Source organism: Alexandromys fortis, unplaced genomic scaffold, assembly GCF_014885135.2.
Source record: "Alexandromys fortis isolate MF-2015 unplaced genomic scaffold, M_Fortis_MF-2015_v1.1 scaffold_14, whole genome shotgun sequence".
NCBI classification, from domain to species: Eukaryota; Metazoa; Chordata; class Mammalia; order Rodentia; family Cricetidae; genus Alexandromys; species Alexandromys fortis.
The window spans coordinates 16,435,917-16,453,775 of NW_026067910.1; the positions used below are offsets into that span (position 1 = coordinate 16,435,917).

Below are 17,859 nucleotides of genomic sequence, written 5' to 3' on the forward strand. Positions count from 1 at the left end.
CTTTTCACTGAATTTAGAGTCTGTGGATTTTGCTCAGATTGCCTATCCAGGAAGCCTGATATCCTTCCTGACTTTGATTTTCCAGTACTGGGATTAGAAGCTCACACTGTACACCCAGCATCTACTGCTATGCTTTTTTTTTTTTTTTGGTTTGTTTGTTTTCTTTTGTTTGTTAACTTGAATGTTTGTGCTAGAACTCAGGTCTTTGGACATATGCAGCAAGCACTTTGCCAACTAGACCATCTCCCTAGCCTCTCAAATATATCTTTAATAAGCATCTACTATGTGCATAACACTTTGATAGGCATAAAAATACTACCACCAAGCAATTTGTTTAATATTAGTAAACCTGTATGAAGTATGGAGCCATTTCTCAACCTTGTCAAGGAAACTTGCTATTTTCTGGGAATATATACATGGAAGGGTTTCTGTTGTGTGCTATATGATAACCCTGTGCACCTGACTTTGTGTTTTCATTAATTAAATAAAGTCTACCTTGTGTCAAGAGGTAGGGCTAGCAACTAGTTCACAGAAATTATTATAAAGAGTAAGAGACTGTATGGAAGATAGTAGAGACAACCACAAAAGTAGCAAGGAGGGACTTTGGGTGTGGTGGTCTCTTTTGATTTGGCAGAGCAGAAGGAAACTATCTTTCAGAGACACTGGAAAAGAAAGAAGGTCAGCTAGCTGCTCCTCAACCTCTGTGAGCTGGCAGGTTTTCATCCCAGCCTCTGATTCTCAAGTCTTATTGATAATGGAACAATAGAGGTTTAGTTAAAACTGCATTCGACAACAAGGACAGAAGGCAGATCCAGAGAGATATAAAAGTTTCTTAGGGGCTGCTCCTTTGAAGCCTCAATTATTGGCGGATTCAGTACTAGATTCAGGTGCAGCCGCTGTACTGGAAATAAAACAACAGGCTTCCACCTCTGACTAAATATTACATAAATTTGGAAAGAATAATCTCTGATACGGTTTTGTGATGATAATAAAACTGCATTTGAAGCTACAGAAACAGTAAGGAAACACGTTATCTGTCTAAGGAAAGAGAAAACTATACAATGAGGCAGAAGGAGAATGCAGGAAGGAGGGGGATAGAGAGTCATGCACGCTTAGGGATGCTGGAAATCTATTTCCTGCAGAGGAAGCCTTCATTTGGAGGTCAAAATCAGAATTAAGCAATTCTTAACTAAAGAGTTGACACCTTCCAGGCTTTCGCTGAGTAGTCAGCTTCCTTTGGTCTGAGAACACAATATTGCCTCACCTAGAAGCAAACACATTTTCTGTGTACTGGGAGGAAGATTAATGATCTTAATCTGGAGAACAGTCACTAAATAAGAATGAGTTTTCGCCATAATATTACTATATAAATAACCTATTAAGCCAAGAAGGGGAAAATTTCTCCCTTTTCTACTTATCTATATATATTCTCCCCAAATTCTCCACATCTCAAACTTCTCTGCTTACCTCAAATGCATCTATTTTTAACCTGTAATATGAAGGTATTTGGCAATTTTTTGTATTATTAGAAATGTTTTGATTTCATCATATATTTGAAGATGAAGTTGCTCACAGAATGGTGAGCTTAATTTTGTCTCCATGTTCATCAGACTAACACAATTTTTTGATTCAGCATATTTAATCTACATTCTTAATAAATATCAAAATAATAAGTCTGTGTGCAGTGCTTAGTACTCAGTAAACCCCACAATACACATATACATACATTATATATATATATATATATATAGAGAGAGAGAGAGAGAGAGACAGAGAGAGAGAGAGAGACAGAGAGAGAGAGACAGAGACAGAGAGAGAGAGAGAGAGACAGAGACAGAGACAGAGAGAGAATGTGATGTTAGAGCAACAGGTATAAACAGGACACTTTAGAACAATTGCTTTCCATTACGTTGTTGTGCTTTCAAAGTGGGTGCGAAGGTAAAATGAGGACTACAGTCATGTTTTCCTTATGCAAGCAGAGATCTAGCCATTCCTTGGAAGAGCCTCTGTTGCTAATACAGCTCCCTACATTTTCAGGAGAACGTTGAAGGTGAAGACTGCAGCCGTTGCAAATCTGGCTTCTTCAACTTGCAAGAGGACAATCCAAAAGGCTGTGATGAGTGCTTCTGTTCAGGGGTATCCAACAGATGTCAGAGTTCCTACTGGACCTATGGAAATGTAAGGACGCTCATTGCCCTCACAAGCTGCCCCAAGCTCCTGCTTCTCCCCATCTCTGCTACTTTTGTTCTTTTGTAGGAAACTGAATAAAAAAAAAAAAACAACAACAACAACAACAATCAAAAAACAAAACAAAAGCAAACAAACGAAAGCAACCTTAGATAAAACTTAAACTTGTCCAGAAGGAATGCATAAGGGATTTCCTTCAAATACTGTTTTTGTACTTTGTCTCAAAACATTTAGATTGTACGTGTGGTCTAGAGAGATAACTCAGTGCTTTCTGTCCTTGAAGAGGACTGGAGTTTGGTTCCTAATACGCATAGCCGGTGGCTCACAATTGACCGTAACTCTAGCTCCCGGGAATCTGATGTCTTCCTTTGACCTCGATGGGTATCCACCCTCATTCACATACCATATACAAACACACACCACACCCCCAAACAACTAAAATAATTTTATTACAGTATTATTGTAAGTGTTTGGACTGAATCATCTTTGAGATAGATACAATCCTTTCAGGTCCCCTGTGTGAATCATAATGAAAATCATTTTGCTTTCATCCCAAGCACAGGATGTATGAGAGAAAACATACAATCACAATGGTAAATATTGCATTTCCATTCACAAATATAATCTCAGTGTAACTTAATAGAAACCGGTCTTGTCAGCTTTTCAGGAATAAATGAGACTGTCTTTCTAAAGCAAACACATGTTACATGTCTACCCACATTGCCCATCATGCTCCTCATTGTCTGTCTTCAGAGAACCATTTGTTCCCATGTAGAAAAAATGTACGTGGAAAACGGGATTTGGGGGAATTGCCATAGTCACCTTGTCTGAACTTTGAGTGCAGACCATATAGGAAGCAGGCTGGGAGAATAGGCATTTAGAGTAAATGAAGACATAGATCTCTGGAGAGAGACCCCGGAGACACTGTGGGGTTCTTCCTAGAGAGTTATTATTCAATTGTGAACAGCAGAGAGGCATGCCAGAGTTACATTTTACAGACTGATATTTTTGATAAGCTCCCTCCTAAGCACTTCTTCCAGCTTCAATCTGCAAACTACTCCAGAGCACAATCATGAAATGTTGTACTGTCTATATCGCTTTTAAGTCAAGTAGCTTTTGACTGTACTCTTGTGTCTGAGTGAGGATCTCTAGATACTTATCCAATGTATTGATTTCAAAGAAAACTTCAAGGAAACAATAACAAATGGACTCAAAGTCTAACTTCTTCATTCTGTTTACAGAGTCATGCTTAACAGTTCCTGACAAATCCACTGCTAAATTTAAGTTTTATGGTTTTCCAAGGGACAGAGAAGAGGTCTCACTCAAGTCTTGGTCTTCAGAACGAAGATCCACAATCTTATTAAAATGTCTCAGAACACCTGAAGGACAACTAAAGTTAGATAGAGAAGCAGATGTCAGAATTTACTATTGTTTACTTAGCCAATAGCCTTTGACCCGGTTTGGTCTTTTCTTTTGAGCAAGGCTGTCTTAGATATCCCAAAGCTTTAAAGATGAACAAAAATAAATCAAATAATCTCTACACAAAAAAAGAAAATTAATAGTTATAATTAGTCTATACATTGCTAACCTTAACACCCTGTTGCTATTAATCAGTTGCAATACCAACTATCCCTTGGGCAGTAGTATTCTGAAACTGGTGGTGATTTACCTTGGTTATCAGCTTGCCTAGACTGAGGGTCGAGAAGGTCTTAAGTAGAGTACTCCTCTGCATATAGGCAAAGAAGTGTGGATTACATGGATTCTCATTACACAGATGGTTTATCCTACTGATAGATTAAAATGTTGAATAGACAATTGGAAGATGGCATTAATGTTGTAAGTAGGGCCTGGCAAGAGGAAAGAAGTCCAAAGGAAAGGTTTTGGGAAGATGAATCAGACAATGGATTCTTCCACTCTATACTCTGCCTACCAGGCATCAGGAGTTAAATGGCTCTTCTCCTCCAGAACCTGACCACTGTGATGGGCAAATCTTCTGGAACCTAGAAGCAAAATAAATCCTTCCCACCTTAAGGTGTTGATGTTAGCTATTCTGTCACAGTGGCAATGAAACTAAAACAACCCTGGTGTCTTTGCCGGTAGGTCTCAGCAAACAGTACCTTGTCTAAACTAGACAGGATGGCTTCAATTGGAAGTAGAAGGTAGGCCTGACCTTGACTGGGGTATAACACTGTAAAGCAAATCATTACAGAATCATTACTCATTTTTTTTATTCCTACTTTAAAGTGATTTCCTTTTCTGGGCCAGGCTATAAGTCCCCAGAGTACTTAAATCATGTGGGAAAAGTATATATTCAGTTTTGGTATATGTTGTCATAGCAACATTCTTGTGGATTCAAATGACCTGGAGCCTCAAAACAAAACATTTATAAAGTAGGAAGCATTGAAATATTGAATGAAGAACTACCTTTTTTAGGTCTTGCACGTATGATTTCCTTTTGTACTCTGCTCCATGAATACAATTGCAACACTTGTGAGATATTGGGTTTCATAAGACAGTTATAAATATGACTGAAGTGAAGAGTCTAAAATTCCAAGTCAAATTATTTGACAAATTATATGACATTATAACAATTGTGTGAGTTAGAATCAACTTCTATTTTCGGTTAAGCTACCAACCTGCTTGCTATGCAAACATGAGGACCTGAATTAAAATCCCTAGGACTCACATAAATGGCCCTTGTGCCTTTCGGCAAGCCAATAACCCCAGAAACTGGGGAGACAGTGATGGGAGAGTTCTGGGCTTGAAGGCCAATCTAACCAAATCAGGGCCAGGAAAGTTAGAGAATATGTCTCAAAACCTGAATGGTGAAGGAATTGAGGAAGACAGTAGGTGCAAATCTCTAACCTCACCACATGCACCCACACTGTATCTGCATACTCGTATGCACAGACACATCTGCCACAAGGGCATGCTCATGCATGTGTGCAAGCATGCATCGCTGGCCCTTGGAGTCACTTTTTAAGGAACAGTAAAAACTGAATATTACATGGGTCATCCAAGATTCTCAAAAGCGTCAATTAAAAAATAAACAATGGATTCTATGGGAATATACATGGTAAGCATGGTGATATATACACCGGATACAGTCCCTACGGCTTTTAAGTGTCTGCAGCTTTTCCCCACTCCTAATTTCAAAACCAGCAAGCTCAATGCTGGAATAAATGAACTACTTCTATCTTTTGCTTGTGTGTGTGTGTTGTGTGTTTTGTTTTTGTTTTTGTAACCAGAAACTGTTATATTTTCTTTAAGATTCAAGATATGCGTGGCTGGTATCTCACAGACATCTCAGGCCGCATTCAGGTGGCTCCCCAGCTTGATGATGCAGACTCACCTCAGCAGATAAGCATCAGCAACTCGGAGGCACGGAGGTCCCTCCTGAATGGATACTACTGGAGGGCACCAGCTCCATATCTGGGAAACAAAGTAAGTCCATTCTGATGGAAACTATATTTTAAATGGCCTATGTAGAAAGTGAGTTTTAGTTAATACTTTTTAATTGAAATCAAACATCTACTGTATTAGATTTCCAGGAGCAACATAATGAGATAAGTTGGACAATCTTCACATGACATGACTGATAAAAAGTTGGAGATAGCAAAAGTCTTTGACAGCTTTAGATTTTTATACTGGTTCTAGGTAAGCTTTTTGAAACAATGACTATTAATGTAATCGCTAGAGTCTTTTGGAAAACATATTTCAGATGTTGGAGTAAACCATGATATATTTATTTAAATATAACTGTCTTTTACAGTAGTCTAGGGTGGCATATTTTACAAAGTCCCCCTCATCTCTTTCAGTTTTATTTCAAAATTGATAAGCAAGGCAGTTGCCTTTTCCTTCTATTCAATATGCACACTAATTGGAAAAATAGAGTTATTATGTATCTAACTCAATGCTTGCTATGAGATATGTATAGACTACATACTTTTTAGAAATTCGGACAGAGAAGTACCCTGAACTAGCCATATTGAAAGCACACATGTAAAATACACACAGAGATGAACAACGAGAGCAACCTTGAAAATTCACAGTGTATGTACGTATTTGTGTGTGTGAAGTTTTTGCTATTGTACATAAAGTCTCTCTAGATGTATTTTTTGGTGTGTTTAGGATTCTGTTTTCTTTTGCCAAATAATTTGTTAGAAACTAAATTTAATTATTATGTGAATAATTTTCCTAGTGTATGAAAATTAGTATCTAGTCAGGGATTAAGTTACCACACTACACCAGATGCTGGCAATGGCAAAACCTAGTGATGGGGTAATGACATCACCTTCCACCTCTGAGAACATATTGTTAATACTGGTTATATTAAAAAATAAAACCCTTTCATTGGTTAAGTAAACAAAAGTATACTTACAATTACTATCTGTACTACATAATATGTGAGCATTGAAACAAAAATGATAGTAGATATAGACTGCTCAATGAATAGGAACTGGTAATTTTAACTGATGGAAACATTTTAAGTCATAACCAGGTTCTTATTTTTAACAGGCTTCTAAATGCTACTACGAAAAATGTGTAAATGAATAAAGCAGGTTTTCAGTGAACACGTATTTTAACGTAGACAGCATATGTTGCATAAAATTCAATAGCTGTAATAAAAATATAATTAAACTTTTATTTGCTAGGCCCTTTATGACATGAAGTCGTTTTATCCTATTCTATTTAGAAACCTCTTATATGCCTGCCTTGAATTTCTTCTGCTTATTAACATTGCCAAAAAGTAGAAAAATAAAAATGAACTTCTTTTTTTGTTGTTGTTGTTGCTGAAAGAGCTTCATGAAGAAATTTGGGTCAAAATCAAATGAGCTTCAAACATTTCTTTTCTTTTTTTCTTTCTTTCTTGTTTTCTTTTCTTTTTTTTTGATGATACTATGTTAAAACTTAGCTAATTAAAGATAGTTGCTAATAGAAATTACCATTACCATATTTTCCATCCTTTCTTTTTTGGTCATATGCCTTTTCTTTCTGTTGGCTGAAAATCAAACTAACAGAAGGAAAGCAAGCAAGTGGGATATGAAATAACATCAGAGCAAAGCATTTGGACATCCTGTTCATAGTAGTTTGATCCCAAAGATAACTTCCTTCGTCTGGCTGAGCTGTTTCTTCTAACCACCCACAATGAAACACTTCATATTCTGCAGCAGATCATTTTCACCTCACAGAGCACTGCCTGCCAGTATCCCCATTTCCATTCCATGAGCAAAATGATGGTAACAGAGTGTGCAAATTCTTTGACGACGGAAGGCATTTTTTAGAGTACTGTGGAAGCCCTCAGTGGTTTACTGTCAGCATCCTCAGTATGAATGAAACAATTTGCCTTAATAACTGAACCATATAAATTTTTGATACCACAATAATACTGCCAGCTCTCAGAAATTACCACAGTACATCTTAACTGTCATGTCACATCACGTAAATTATAGTCATGATGACACACTTAGCTTGCTTGATTTAATATCTTGCTAAGGAAATGGAAAATTGTAGGTCCTTGTTTGTAAATTCAATAAGCTCCCTTCTCTAAACAGTTAAGGCTAATTCTTTTTTTTGCCAGTAATTGCCATTTGAATAAGAGCCACTGCCAGAATCTGATAGGAATAGTACATCATGATTTTCTTTTACATCTGCTTAATCGCTGAGTCTTATTGATATCCATGGCCTGTAGACAATGAGAACATGATGTCGTCTCTACTTTTTTTAGTGTTAATTCCTAAGGTAAAAAAATTATTCATGAAATGTAATCACTTTTCCTTAAAAGTAAATGGGATAAATTGAGAAACATGTTTCTATGTCTTTAGTTATACAGCTGCTTGAAATAGAGGGGAAAGATGCTGTGTGTGTGTGCTCCTGTAATAAAGCTCTTCCTGCATCTCTTAGCACCCTAACCACACCTGATAAAAGAGCTCCTTTGACATCATACAAGTCATCCTGATTGTCACCAAACTCAAGAATGCAAACCACTTCACTACAGAATACCTTTAATCCTATGAAACAACACTACTTTGTGGAAAGTAAGGGTCTTTAGGAGTGGTGTGGGAAATCCTTCTATGTGTTGCTTTTATGAGTTAATGAATAAAGAAGTTGTTTTGGCCTGTGATAGGGTAGAACAGAGCTAGGTGGGGAAAATTAAACTGAATGCCGTGAGAAAAAAGGCAGAGTAAGCAGAATCCATGTAGCCGCCAGAGTGGAAAGACATGATGCGCTGCCAGCTAGAACCCTGCAATCTTGGTTTATTGATACAAATGTTCTCTCTCTCTCTCTCTCTCTCTCTCTCTCTCTCTCAGTTTCTCTGTATATCTTTGGAGCCTATCCTGGAACTCATTCTGTAGACCAAACTGGCCTCAAACTCACAGAGATCTGCTTGCNAATCATCTATAATAGTCAAGCTTGTAGTCATGTTAGTTAGATTTTCTAGATGTACAGAGACATATTTCAGATGGATAGATAATTTTCAAACCTTTCAAAGACTACAGAATGTGGCATTTAAAATGTTTTAAGAGCTTAAGACTTTTTATGACAATGAGACACATCTGCTCCTGGCAGTACCAATTACTTCAAGAGGAAGATGGGCATCGAAGAGGCTTCTTATGGATTTTTTTAGACATCTGGGCAAGAAACTGCTCTTGTCTGGACTGCTTGATGTTATGCTGTATGAACTGGACATATAGGACCCAAAGAAAAATGACTTCTGAAGTTAGCTAAAGAAGGCGAGACAGTCCTTTGGAGTTCCTAATTTATGAAAAAGTCTTCAAGACATTCTGTAGAATACAGAAAAAAGCTTCTGATAAATTGCCAATATAGACAGAACTGTCTTTAAAATTTAAAAGTCTGCTGGATACTTTGAGCCTGTAGGCTGAAGATGGTTGCTCCAAGAATACAGAAAATTTTGGGTGACTTTCCAGACAGCAAGATGTCTCTGTTATTTCTAGAACTCTGAAAGTTGCTTATTATGTGCCTCCTGCTTACTTAGGTAATATTACATCTTTCTGGAGTCTTTGATGGAGTTGAAGAATAAATAGTTATAGTTTTCCTTAGATATGATAAAAGATAAAGTAGATATAAATATTATAACTGTAATTCTTGCTTAATACCTGTATTGCTATATGTAATTTTACTATGTAAAAGTTAAAACCTTCCTTTTTATTTAAACAGAAAATGGGAAATGGTGTGGTAAGTCCTTCTATGTGTTGCTTTCATTGGTTAATGAAAAAAGAAACTGTTTCGGCCTGTGATAGGGTAGGACAGAGCTCGGAGGGGAAAACTAAACTGAATGCTGGAAGAAAGAAGGCAGACTCAGGAGATGCCATGTAGCTGCCAGAGGGGAAAGATGCAAGCTGTCAGCTGGAACCTTGCCCATAGGCCACAGGCCTTGAGGTAAAATGTAAAATAATAGAAATGGGTTCATTTAAGAATTAATAGTTAGCCAGAAATATGCTTAAGTTATTGATCAAACAGTATTGCAAATAATAGTTTCTGTGTGATTATTTTGGGCATCTGGGCAACCAGGAAATGAACAAGCAGCCTCCTTACAACATGGTAAGTATGTGTGAATCATGGATGAAATTCAGAAGATTTTAGCCGATTTATATACAGGCCACCAAGACTATTTCATCATCTCAACTGTGAATTAATTCCTCATTAGTAATCATGCCAATGTTTTCTCCTATGTGAGCAGATGTCAGGCACCATTGAGAGTTTGTTTCTATGTGATTTTCCCATATCATTCTCAATTCTCCAAAAGGGATAACTCAGCTGCCCACTGGGTGCAGTGGGTAACATTTTATTTTCACAATCCTGGGCAAATGTTACTGCTTGTCTTTAGGGCATTGTGCAAGTGGTTGTTGTGTGGGGGAACAGGCAGAAGAGGAGCACAGAGCTAGATAGAGGACAGAGAACCCTGCTGGCTTTCAGAAAGCAGCTGCTGTTCAGAAACAGTTTGGGAATTTCAGAGTTAGGCTAATTTACTGCATTAGTAAACTAAATGCTGCTGGAATACTGATAAAGTCATTTGCTTAAGGGTCCCCTAGTGGACTGAAATGGTTGGTGCAGTATCCAAGAGCAGTTCTCTGTGTCTGTAAAATTCTCAGAGAAGCTGCTTTGGTGCACTTGTTTCAGTTTTTACATTCCTGTTAAGTTTAAAATTCTGTCTTTGAACATTACTGAATTAACCATAGGAGACTTCTTTTTGACAAAATCACTCTTATTTTTGATACCATCATATTGGATATCTTTGACTAGTTCAGAGAAACATCCATTAGTTTATGCTGCTAGTAATGACTATAATTAGTTTGGGTTTAAGCTCTGCCTGATGAAGCCTTTCCATGAAGCATCTCTGGCAAATTCTTTTGTTGTACTCCCTAGACGTTCTCTGGAGAGCCCACTTTACATCTGTGTACAGGAAGAAAATGAATGCTGGAATCGCTCAGGCAGTGTGGATCTTATTACATAAAAAGATCTGAGAAAATACATTGATTGATGGTACATTCTTAAACAAACAAGGATCAAAAAATTATTTAATTAGGGTGTTGACATATGACCCCTGAGGGGGAGTTTCTCTGGAAGTTGGAAGCAATTTCAAACTCATTTGTTTAAAAAAGTTAAAACACTAGCAGTCATCTTCCACGCTTCTCAACATTGTTCAAAAGTGAAGTTCAAGCCGAGTAGGGTACTCTTGCCTGAAATCCAGAACTCAAGTGAGGAGGGAGGGTCACTTTGAGTTTGAGGTTAGTAATGTCGTGGATACATAGTGCTTCTAGGATAGACAGAGTGAGAGCCTATATAATAAATACATAAATAAATAGGTCACCAACAAGTGGAATTTTCCTTTCTTTTCTCCACCAACAATTCCCTCTAACTTGAATCTAACTTGAATTTTGAATTAAGTCAAATGGATTAATTAAAATCACTCTGAATGTAGAGAAAGACCTGGCCATAAAAGTTAAAAGAGTAAGTCAGCTGGTAGTTTCTTTAATTTCAAAAATCAAAACCTATCAAGAATGATTTAGAAATAGACTGGGACCCAGAAAATATTTTCTCCCTGGAAAAACTCAGATAAATTGTTAAGGATAAATGAGTAAATACATGTTGAAACATGAATAGACCAAGGAATCATTCATTGACTATAATCACTATGAAATCTGCTATGCAAGAGTACCTACCCCTCCCAAGGATTCAAGGTCACCAAGAATAGTCTTAGAGCAAAGATATTCTTGCTATAATATTACTTTGAGGTGTACTTTATTTCTCTTAGAAAAATAGTATATAAAAGAGCATTCTAATGTTCATACACATTTTGTTTTCCTTGTTTTATGATGAAATGTAATAGGCACAAAGAACACTTTTTATAATTACCTGTAAGAGTTAAGTTAGGTAGGGAAACATTCAGTTTAATATTGGCGGAGGTTTCTATCTCCCAGTCCCGCAGTACACACACAGAAACTACATTATTTGCAATACCGCTTGGCCAATAGCTTAAGCATATTTCTGGCTAACTTTTATATCTTAAATTAACCCATTTCTATTAATCTTTGTATTACCACGTGGCTGTGACTTACCAGCAAGGTTCCAACGGGCACCAGTGGAGGCGTTTTCTCACCTGCAGTGGCTGCATGGCTTCTCACAAATTCTGTATATAGATCTCTTTCAGCCTGACTATATTCTATTAAGTCATTGGCCAACAGCAGCTTCTTTATTAACAAATGGCAGTAAAACACATTCACAAAATACATCACCTCCCACATCAGGGTAACAACAAGTTATAAGGGAGATAAAGTAGTTTCATTAGTAGTATTTCAGTGTGAATAGGTTGTGGTTTGATAGACAACAAAACTAATAAAATCTAGTACTTTATCATTGGAATTTTTTTTTGGTCAGGCCAGAGGAATTCATGGTCACTATGATTCTACACAAAATATTTCATCTAATATATTCACTCAGCTGTGAAATTCTGTTTTCATGTGTGTTAATATACGTAGTCAAAAATCATCAGCGAGTAAACTGAGAGACCTCAACTAGGATAACAAGGAAAACACAATGGGTAACTAGATGTGTGCTACCCTTTGCATTTGGAATTGTCCAGACATTGATTTTTAACTTCTTTGAGTCATTTAACTTTGGAATAAAAGTATGGAAGCAACATACCCAACAGAACATGTATGAGCAGAAACAATAAGCACAGGGCAGGAGACCAGGGCAGAAGGTTTGAGCTCAATCCACCCCGGGCTATCGAGTGTGGCCCTATCTCAAGCAAAGGAAAAAAATAAAGATATGAATTATTTGAATGGGAAAGAAAGCAAAGAACAACAGAGAAGACACAGACACAAACCTAAATCAGAAAGAAGAGAATGAAAAAAAAGTTAAGCGAAAGAGGATAATGACATGTAAAGAAATGTAAATAAGGATTCTGTGGTGATTGCAGTATCAGTAAAGTGTCTGCTGTACAAGTTTGAGCTTCAAATCTGAGTTCAAATCTCTAGTCTACAAGTGAAAACCATAAAGAGCAGCCTTCAACTCTAATCCTAGTGTTTCAGCAGCAAAAAAAAAAAATTGGTTTTGTAGCTTGCTGACCAAATTGGCAAGTTCCAGCTTCACTAAGGAACCCGGTCTCACAAAATAAAGGTGGTGGCCAATTTAGGAAGAATACATTGTATACATGCAAACATATGCACGAACATACACACAAAAATAATAATTAAAATGACTTAAAAATTACAGAGGAGATATCAAAAGGTGAATAAGGTCAAAACACGAGAATTCATATACTAAGTATCAGTAACTTGAAAAATGACAAAATGCAACACAGTGATTTGACTCGGGTAAAAAAGCCCCTCACTCCCTTTAGTCTTACAAGCAGTGGGAGCTTCTTCTCTTGCAACTTTGTATGACTTGAAATCTTTGGTCTAAATAAAACCTTGACCAGGGAGGTAAGAAAATATAACTCATCATCTAAAGTTACAGATGAAAATAAAAGCAAACACCTTTTAGCAATCACTATTTATACAAAGATTCAAAATGTTAGTTTAGCTAAAAGACAAGTCCACGATTGCCCCATTCATACGTGGACACTTAATTTTTAGCCAAATGTCAAATCTGTTCCAGTAGGATGGACCATGGCTCTGGAGTCAAGAATAATTTGCAGGGAAAAGGATAAGTTATGCACTCTTACCTTATCATGAATAAAACTGAATTCCAGTTGGAAACAAAGATTAAAATTTCATAATCATGCTAACTGAGCTCTTTAAGATAACGCATGAGTTGTCTGCTTGGCTGACAAATGGAGTCTGGATTTATTTCCCTCATTTAAGTCATAGGAACACTTGACCAAAAGTATGTGACTAGACAGCTTCTAATATTGAGTATGAGATTCAAAGGTAACACAATCACTGAGAAAGGTGAACCAAAGAATTTAGGTTTATAGATGCCTCGGGTTAGCTCCCAAGCCATGGTTTCTGAAGGGAAGTATATTGAAGGAAAATCTCAAAAGAGCATGGAAAAGCCAATCAGAAAGTTTGGCATGCATGGAGGCCAACTTAGAAAGAATCTGCTCAGTCAAATGCAAAGGAAGAACAAGCTACAGAATAGCATGGGATCTGCATTTCTGCAAGAAGTGATCTTGCGTTTCTGCAAGAGATCTGCATCTCTGCAAGAAGGGACCCAACTGTTGAGTGGCAAATGAAGGAAACCAGCCAAAGATGTTGTACAGTCACCAAAAAGAAGTGGTTATCAGGAAAAGGGGAGGGAGTGGGAACTGGGTTTGGTATGTAAAATGAAAAAAGATTATTTTTTTTTTAAAAAAGAGAGTTTAAAAAAGAAGTGGCTGGGGAAATACCTGAAGAAAAACTTGTTGCCTAGAGTTGGTTTGTTTCCCCATATTCTGACCTGGAGTGCCTTCATAGCAGGGAGGACCCCGGGTAAAGTATAGGATACTTTCTTAGTAGAGAGATCCATGCTAACAAATTCTGAAGGCAAGTCTGGAAAGAATCTAATGAAAAGAGTTATCTTCCCCCCACCAAAAACAAAAACAACAAAAAATAAAACTGCATACCAAAACCAAGTCCAATCCAATTAAAGTACAAAGAAATCTGGGACTTAGCAGCCCCAAATCCACCAGATCTTGTATCACATCACATAATACGTGGCACAGAACACGTGAGAAGAAGTAGAACATATGAACCATCACCTGAAGCAAAATCAGGTCAAGGGAAGAAAATCAAATATGACAGAATAACCATGACAAGAAACAATACAATCTGATTAAGAAGAGAGCAGAAGAAGAGGTAGCAGTCAGGGGTGTAGCAAGTGATAAAGCATGCAGAAAAGAATAAAGACAAGAAGCAGAGCACATTGCATCTGTGCTGATCAACTGTCAACTTGATGGAATGAAGAATCAGCTGGGAGGTGGGTATCAGGTGGGTGATGACTCTATGATTAGCTAGTTTATGTTAATTATAGAGGTGAAGAGACTAGTCCTCTTTCTGAGCAGAAGTATTGCCTGGCTTGGGTCCCTGATGATATAAATAGAGAAAATGAATAGAATTGAACAGCAGCATGCATGCATGGATTCATCTCTCTTGCATTTGTTATGATGTGTGCTTCAAAATCTTGCACTCATGACTTATCTAACAGGATAGCTTTGACTGTGAGACAACTAGACCCCCTTTCCCTTAAGCTGATTTTGTCAGAGTCCTTTATCATACAAAGAGGAAAAGAAAGTAAGAAACTGACAGTTTGTAGGATGGTCTGGGTGTTGGTGCCCTCCCAACCTCATGTGATAGAACTCAGAGGTGGAACTTTTGGGAAGTGATTTGCTTATTCCATTGTTAATGAATTTAGCTTTCTTATAAAAAGGGTAAAGGGAACTGAACTGCACCTTAAGGGTGTAATGTTGTGCTTTTCTTTTTAAAAGTGTTTTTATTGAAAATCTATTTTTTATACAATATATTTAATATATTCTAATCATGGTTTTCTCTTCCTCTACTTCTCCCTGTTTCTCCATACCTTCTCACCCATCTGGATCCATCTCCTTTATTGTCTCTTGTTAGAAAACAATAGACTTTCAAGAGATAAAATGAAAGACAAAACAAAACCAAAGCAAACACTCCAGAATAGTACAAAAAAGGGCCAAAGAAAAGGCAGAGAAAATAGACATAAGGACACACTAATTTGCTCACTCAGGAATTCCATAAAAACAAAAATCCAGAAATCAGCCATAATCTATAGCAGAGAAGAAGCTCTCATCAGATGATGAGGCTACCGAAGGTTGGTGTTAGACCCCATGTTCTCCAAACTGTGAACAACACATTTCTGTTGTTTCTAAGTGGCCCAGTGTGTGGTGTTTTGTTCTGGTAGAGTTGAATAGACTGAGGTTTCGCAAACTAAAGTGTAATACAAAGATATTTTAAGGGATATTTTTGGTGTTGTTGATGTTGAGAAATGAAAGGCAACAAAATAAGAAAGCCTGTACTGTCAGTACAGAATTTTTACCAGACAACAATATCTTTGAAAAATGAAGACAAAGATTTTCTCAGAGAAATAAATCACAAAGAGAGCTACATTAGAGGAGATGGAGAAAATTCTCCAGGCACAAGGCATACCAGATGGAAATCTGGTCCTATAACACAGACTAAATGTATTAGAAAAATAAACAAAAAGGTTTTTTCTTCCCTACTACTGCTAGCTCAAAGACCTCTGGCCTGCTATTTTGTATTAGCCCTCAGGTCGAGCACAACATTTATTGAATAAATGACCAAAGATAGCAACTTAGGCTAAAATTTCAAGTATTGTGTGTAAAAGTTTCTGAACTGGGAAAAGGGAAGATGGCAACATGGTCAGTGTGTTTAGAAAAGCTTCCAATGCCCTCTGACACTCCTTATCTTGCCCTCTGACACTCCTTATCTCAAAACTAAAGTGAACACACCAACATTATTTCAGAAACCAATTATCTATAAGTTTTTTCATCATTTATTCTTCTCTTATACATTGCATCCCAATCACAGTTTACCATTCATTCACATTTCCCAGTGACTCCCCACTATAACCTCCCCCACTTTCTCATATCTACTCCTTTTCTGTTTCTCTTCAGAAAACAGCAGCCCCTCTTCCAGGGATATCAATCAAGTAAAACACAACAAGTTATAATAAGACTAAGCATACATCCTTACATCAAGGCTGGGTGAGGCAATCCAGGAGGAGTAAAAGGGACCTAAGAGCAGGCAAAAGAGTCATAGATCTAATCTACATGGGAAGTAGAAAAAGACAAGATCTCCTGAGTAAATTGGGAGAGTGGTGAAGGGGAGGGGAGAGGCAGGGCGGGAGCAGAGAAGCCTGGGTCAGACCCTTCCTCACAACCCTCGGAAGGGAGCATCCTCACCAACAATTTGCTTCCAGACCAATTTTTCACTCTTCATGTTCATGAGACCTGAAAGAGAACTCTTACATATGTAAAAAAAAAAAAAAAAGACCTGGTTTGGTAATATTTGACGTAAAATTGGTTAATATCTTAGTCTGTACAGCTTACATAGATACAAGTTAGACAGTGTGTTTTTATTAGTGCTGTGATCCATTCATCTTGGCTTCCATGATTTACAAACTAAGAGCTAGGACACTACTTCAGAAGTACATGAAGTTCTAAAAATATGCCCTAGGCACATAGAATGTTTTCAGGAAATATAATTTGCTTTACCATTTTTCTGTAGTTGTTCTTTATGATAATTTACATTGCATGTACTCCTCCTATCAGGAAAAGATTTTTGTTAAGGCATACTTCTTTGCATACCTATTTGTTGCTGACACAGTGCCTGATGCGTAGTGATAGCATTACAAATGAGGATGGAGAGTCTGAAAGTTTATTTTTAACAAGTAAAGAAATCATATGATTTAAATGTCAGCATTGAAGAAATAGCCAGTCTTGGAAATACCTGCAAAACATTTTGCACTTTATCTTGAAAGTCTTAGAGTAGAGCTAACACTTAGCATGTCATCTCTTTCAAAACAAGTGGCATAAATGTCCCACTGTTTTTTTCTTCAATAAAGAAAGAAAAAGGATTTGTATCATCTTATACTCCTCAGCCCCATATCAAATAAATAAATTTCAAAATTACAGTCAATATCTCATAGCAATACTAATACAAATGAAATGAAAACAATTAAGAAAATCCCAACTCAATATAACCAGAGTCTTCGTATGAGAGGAAGTGTGGGACAGACAAGCACACAAACAGGAACAGCAGCACATGAACATGAAGACAGCTGTCTTCAAGGCAAGGGAAGATGTCCAGAACACACTCTTATTTCTCAGCTATGTCAACCTCTCGGTGTCCAATGTCTAGCTTCTGAAAATGTAGGATGTAGATTTCTATTATTTAAACTGCCCAGTCCAAGACATTTGCCTTAGCAAACCAGGTAATGAAATATTAATTCTTTGTAAAGCCCAATGGTTTTCTTTCCTAGTGTAACAGTTGACAAACAACTGGCAATCTTTCAATTCTTCAAAGGAAATCATAGAAATAGATAAGAGCAAGACCTAGAGCCAAATAGAAAAACAGTCAGCAGATATGAATGAACAGTTTCTAGGAGAGGAAAGAAAATGGTCCTAAAATGTAAGGAAATACATTCACTTGTTCTTTAATTTGGTAATTATACTGATCA

General features: G+C 37.1%; 1 protein-coding gene across 1 annotated transcript in view; it reads left to right on the forward strand.

Moving 5' to 3' along the window:
* Positions 1–17,859, forward strand: part of Lama2 (laminin subunit alpha 2) — a 586,091-nt gene that overhangs the window by 264,861 nt on the left and 303,371 nt on the right. The window contains exons 11-12 of the mRNA XM_050138074.1: positions 2,038–2,178; positions 5,458–5,631. Coding sequence (XP_049994031.1) covers positions 2,038–2,178; positions 5,458–5,631 — 315 coding nt within the window. The remainder of the gene's footprint in view (positions 1–2,037; positions 2,179–5,457; positions 5,632–17,859) is intronic.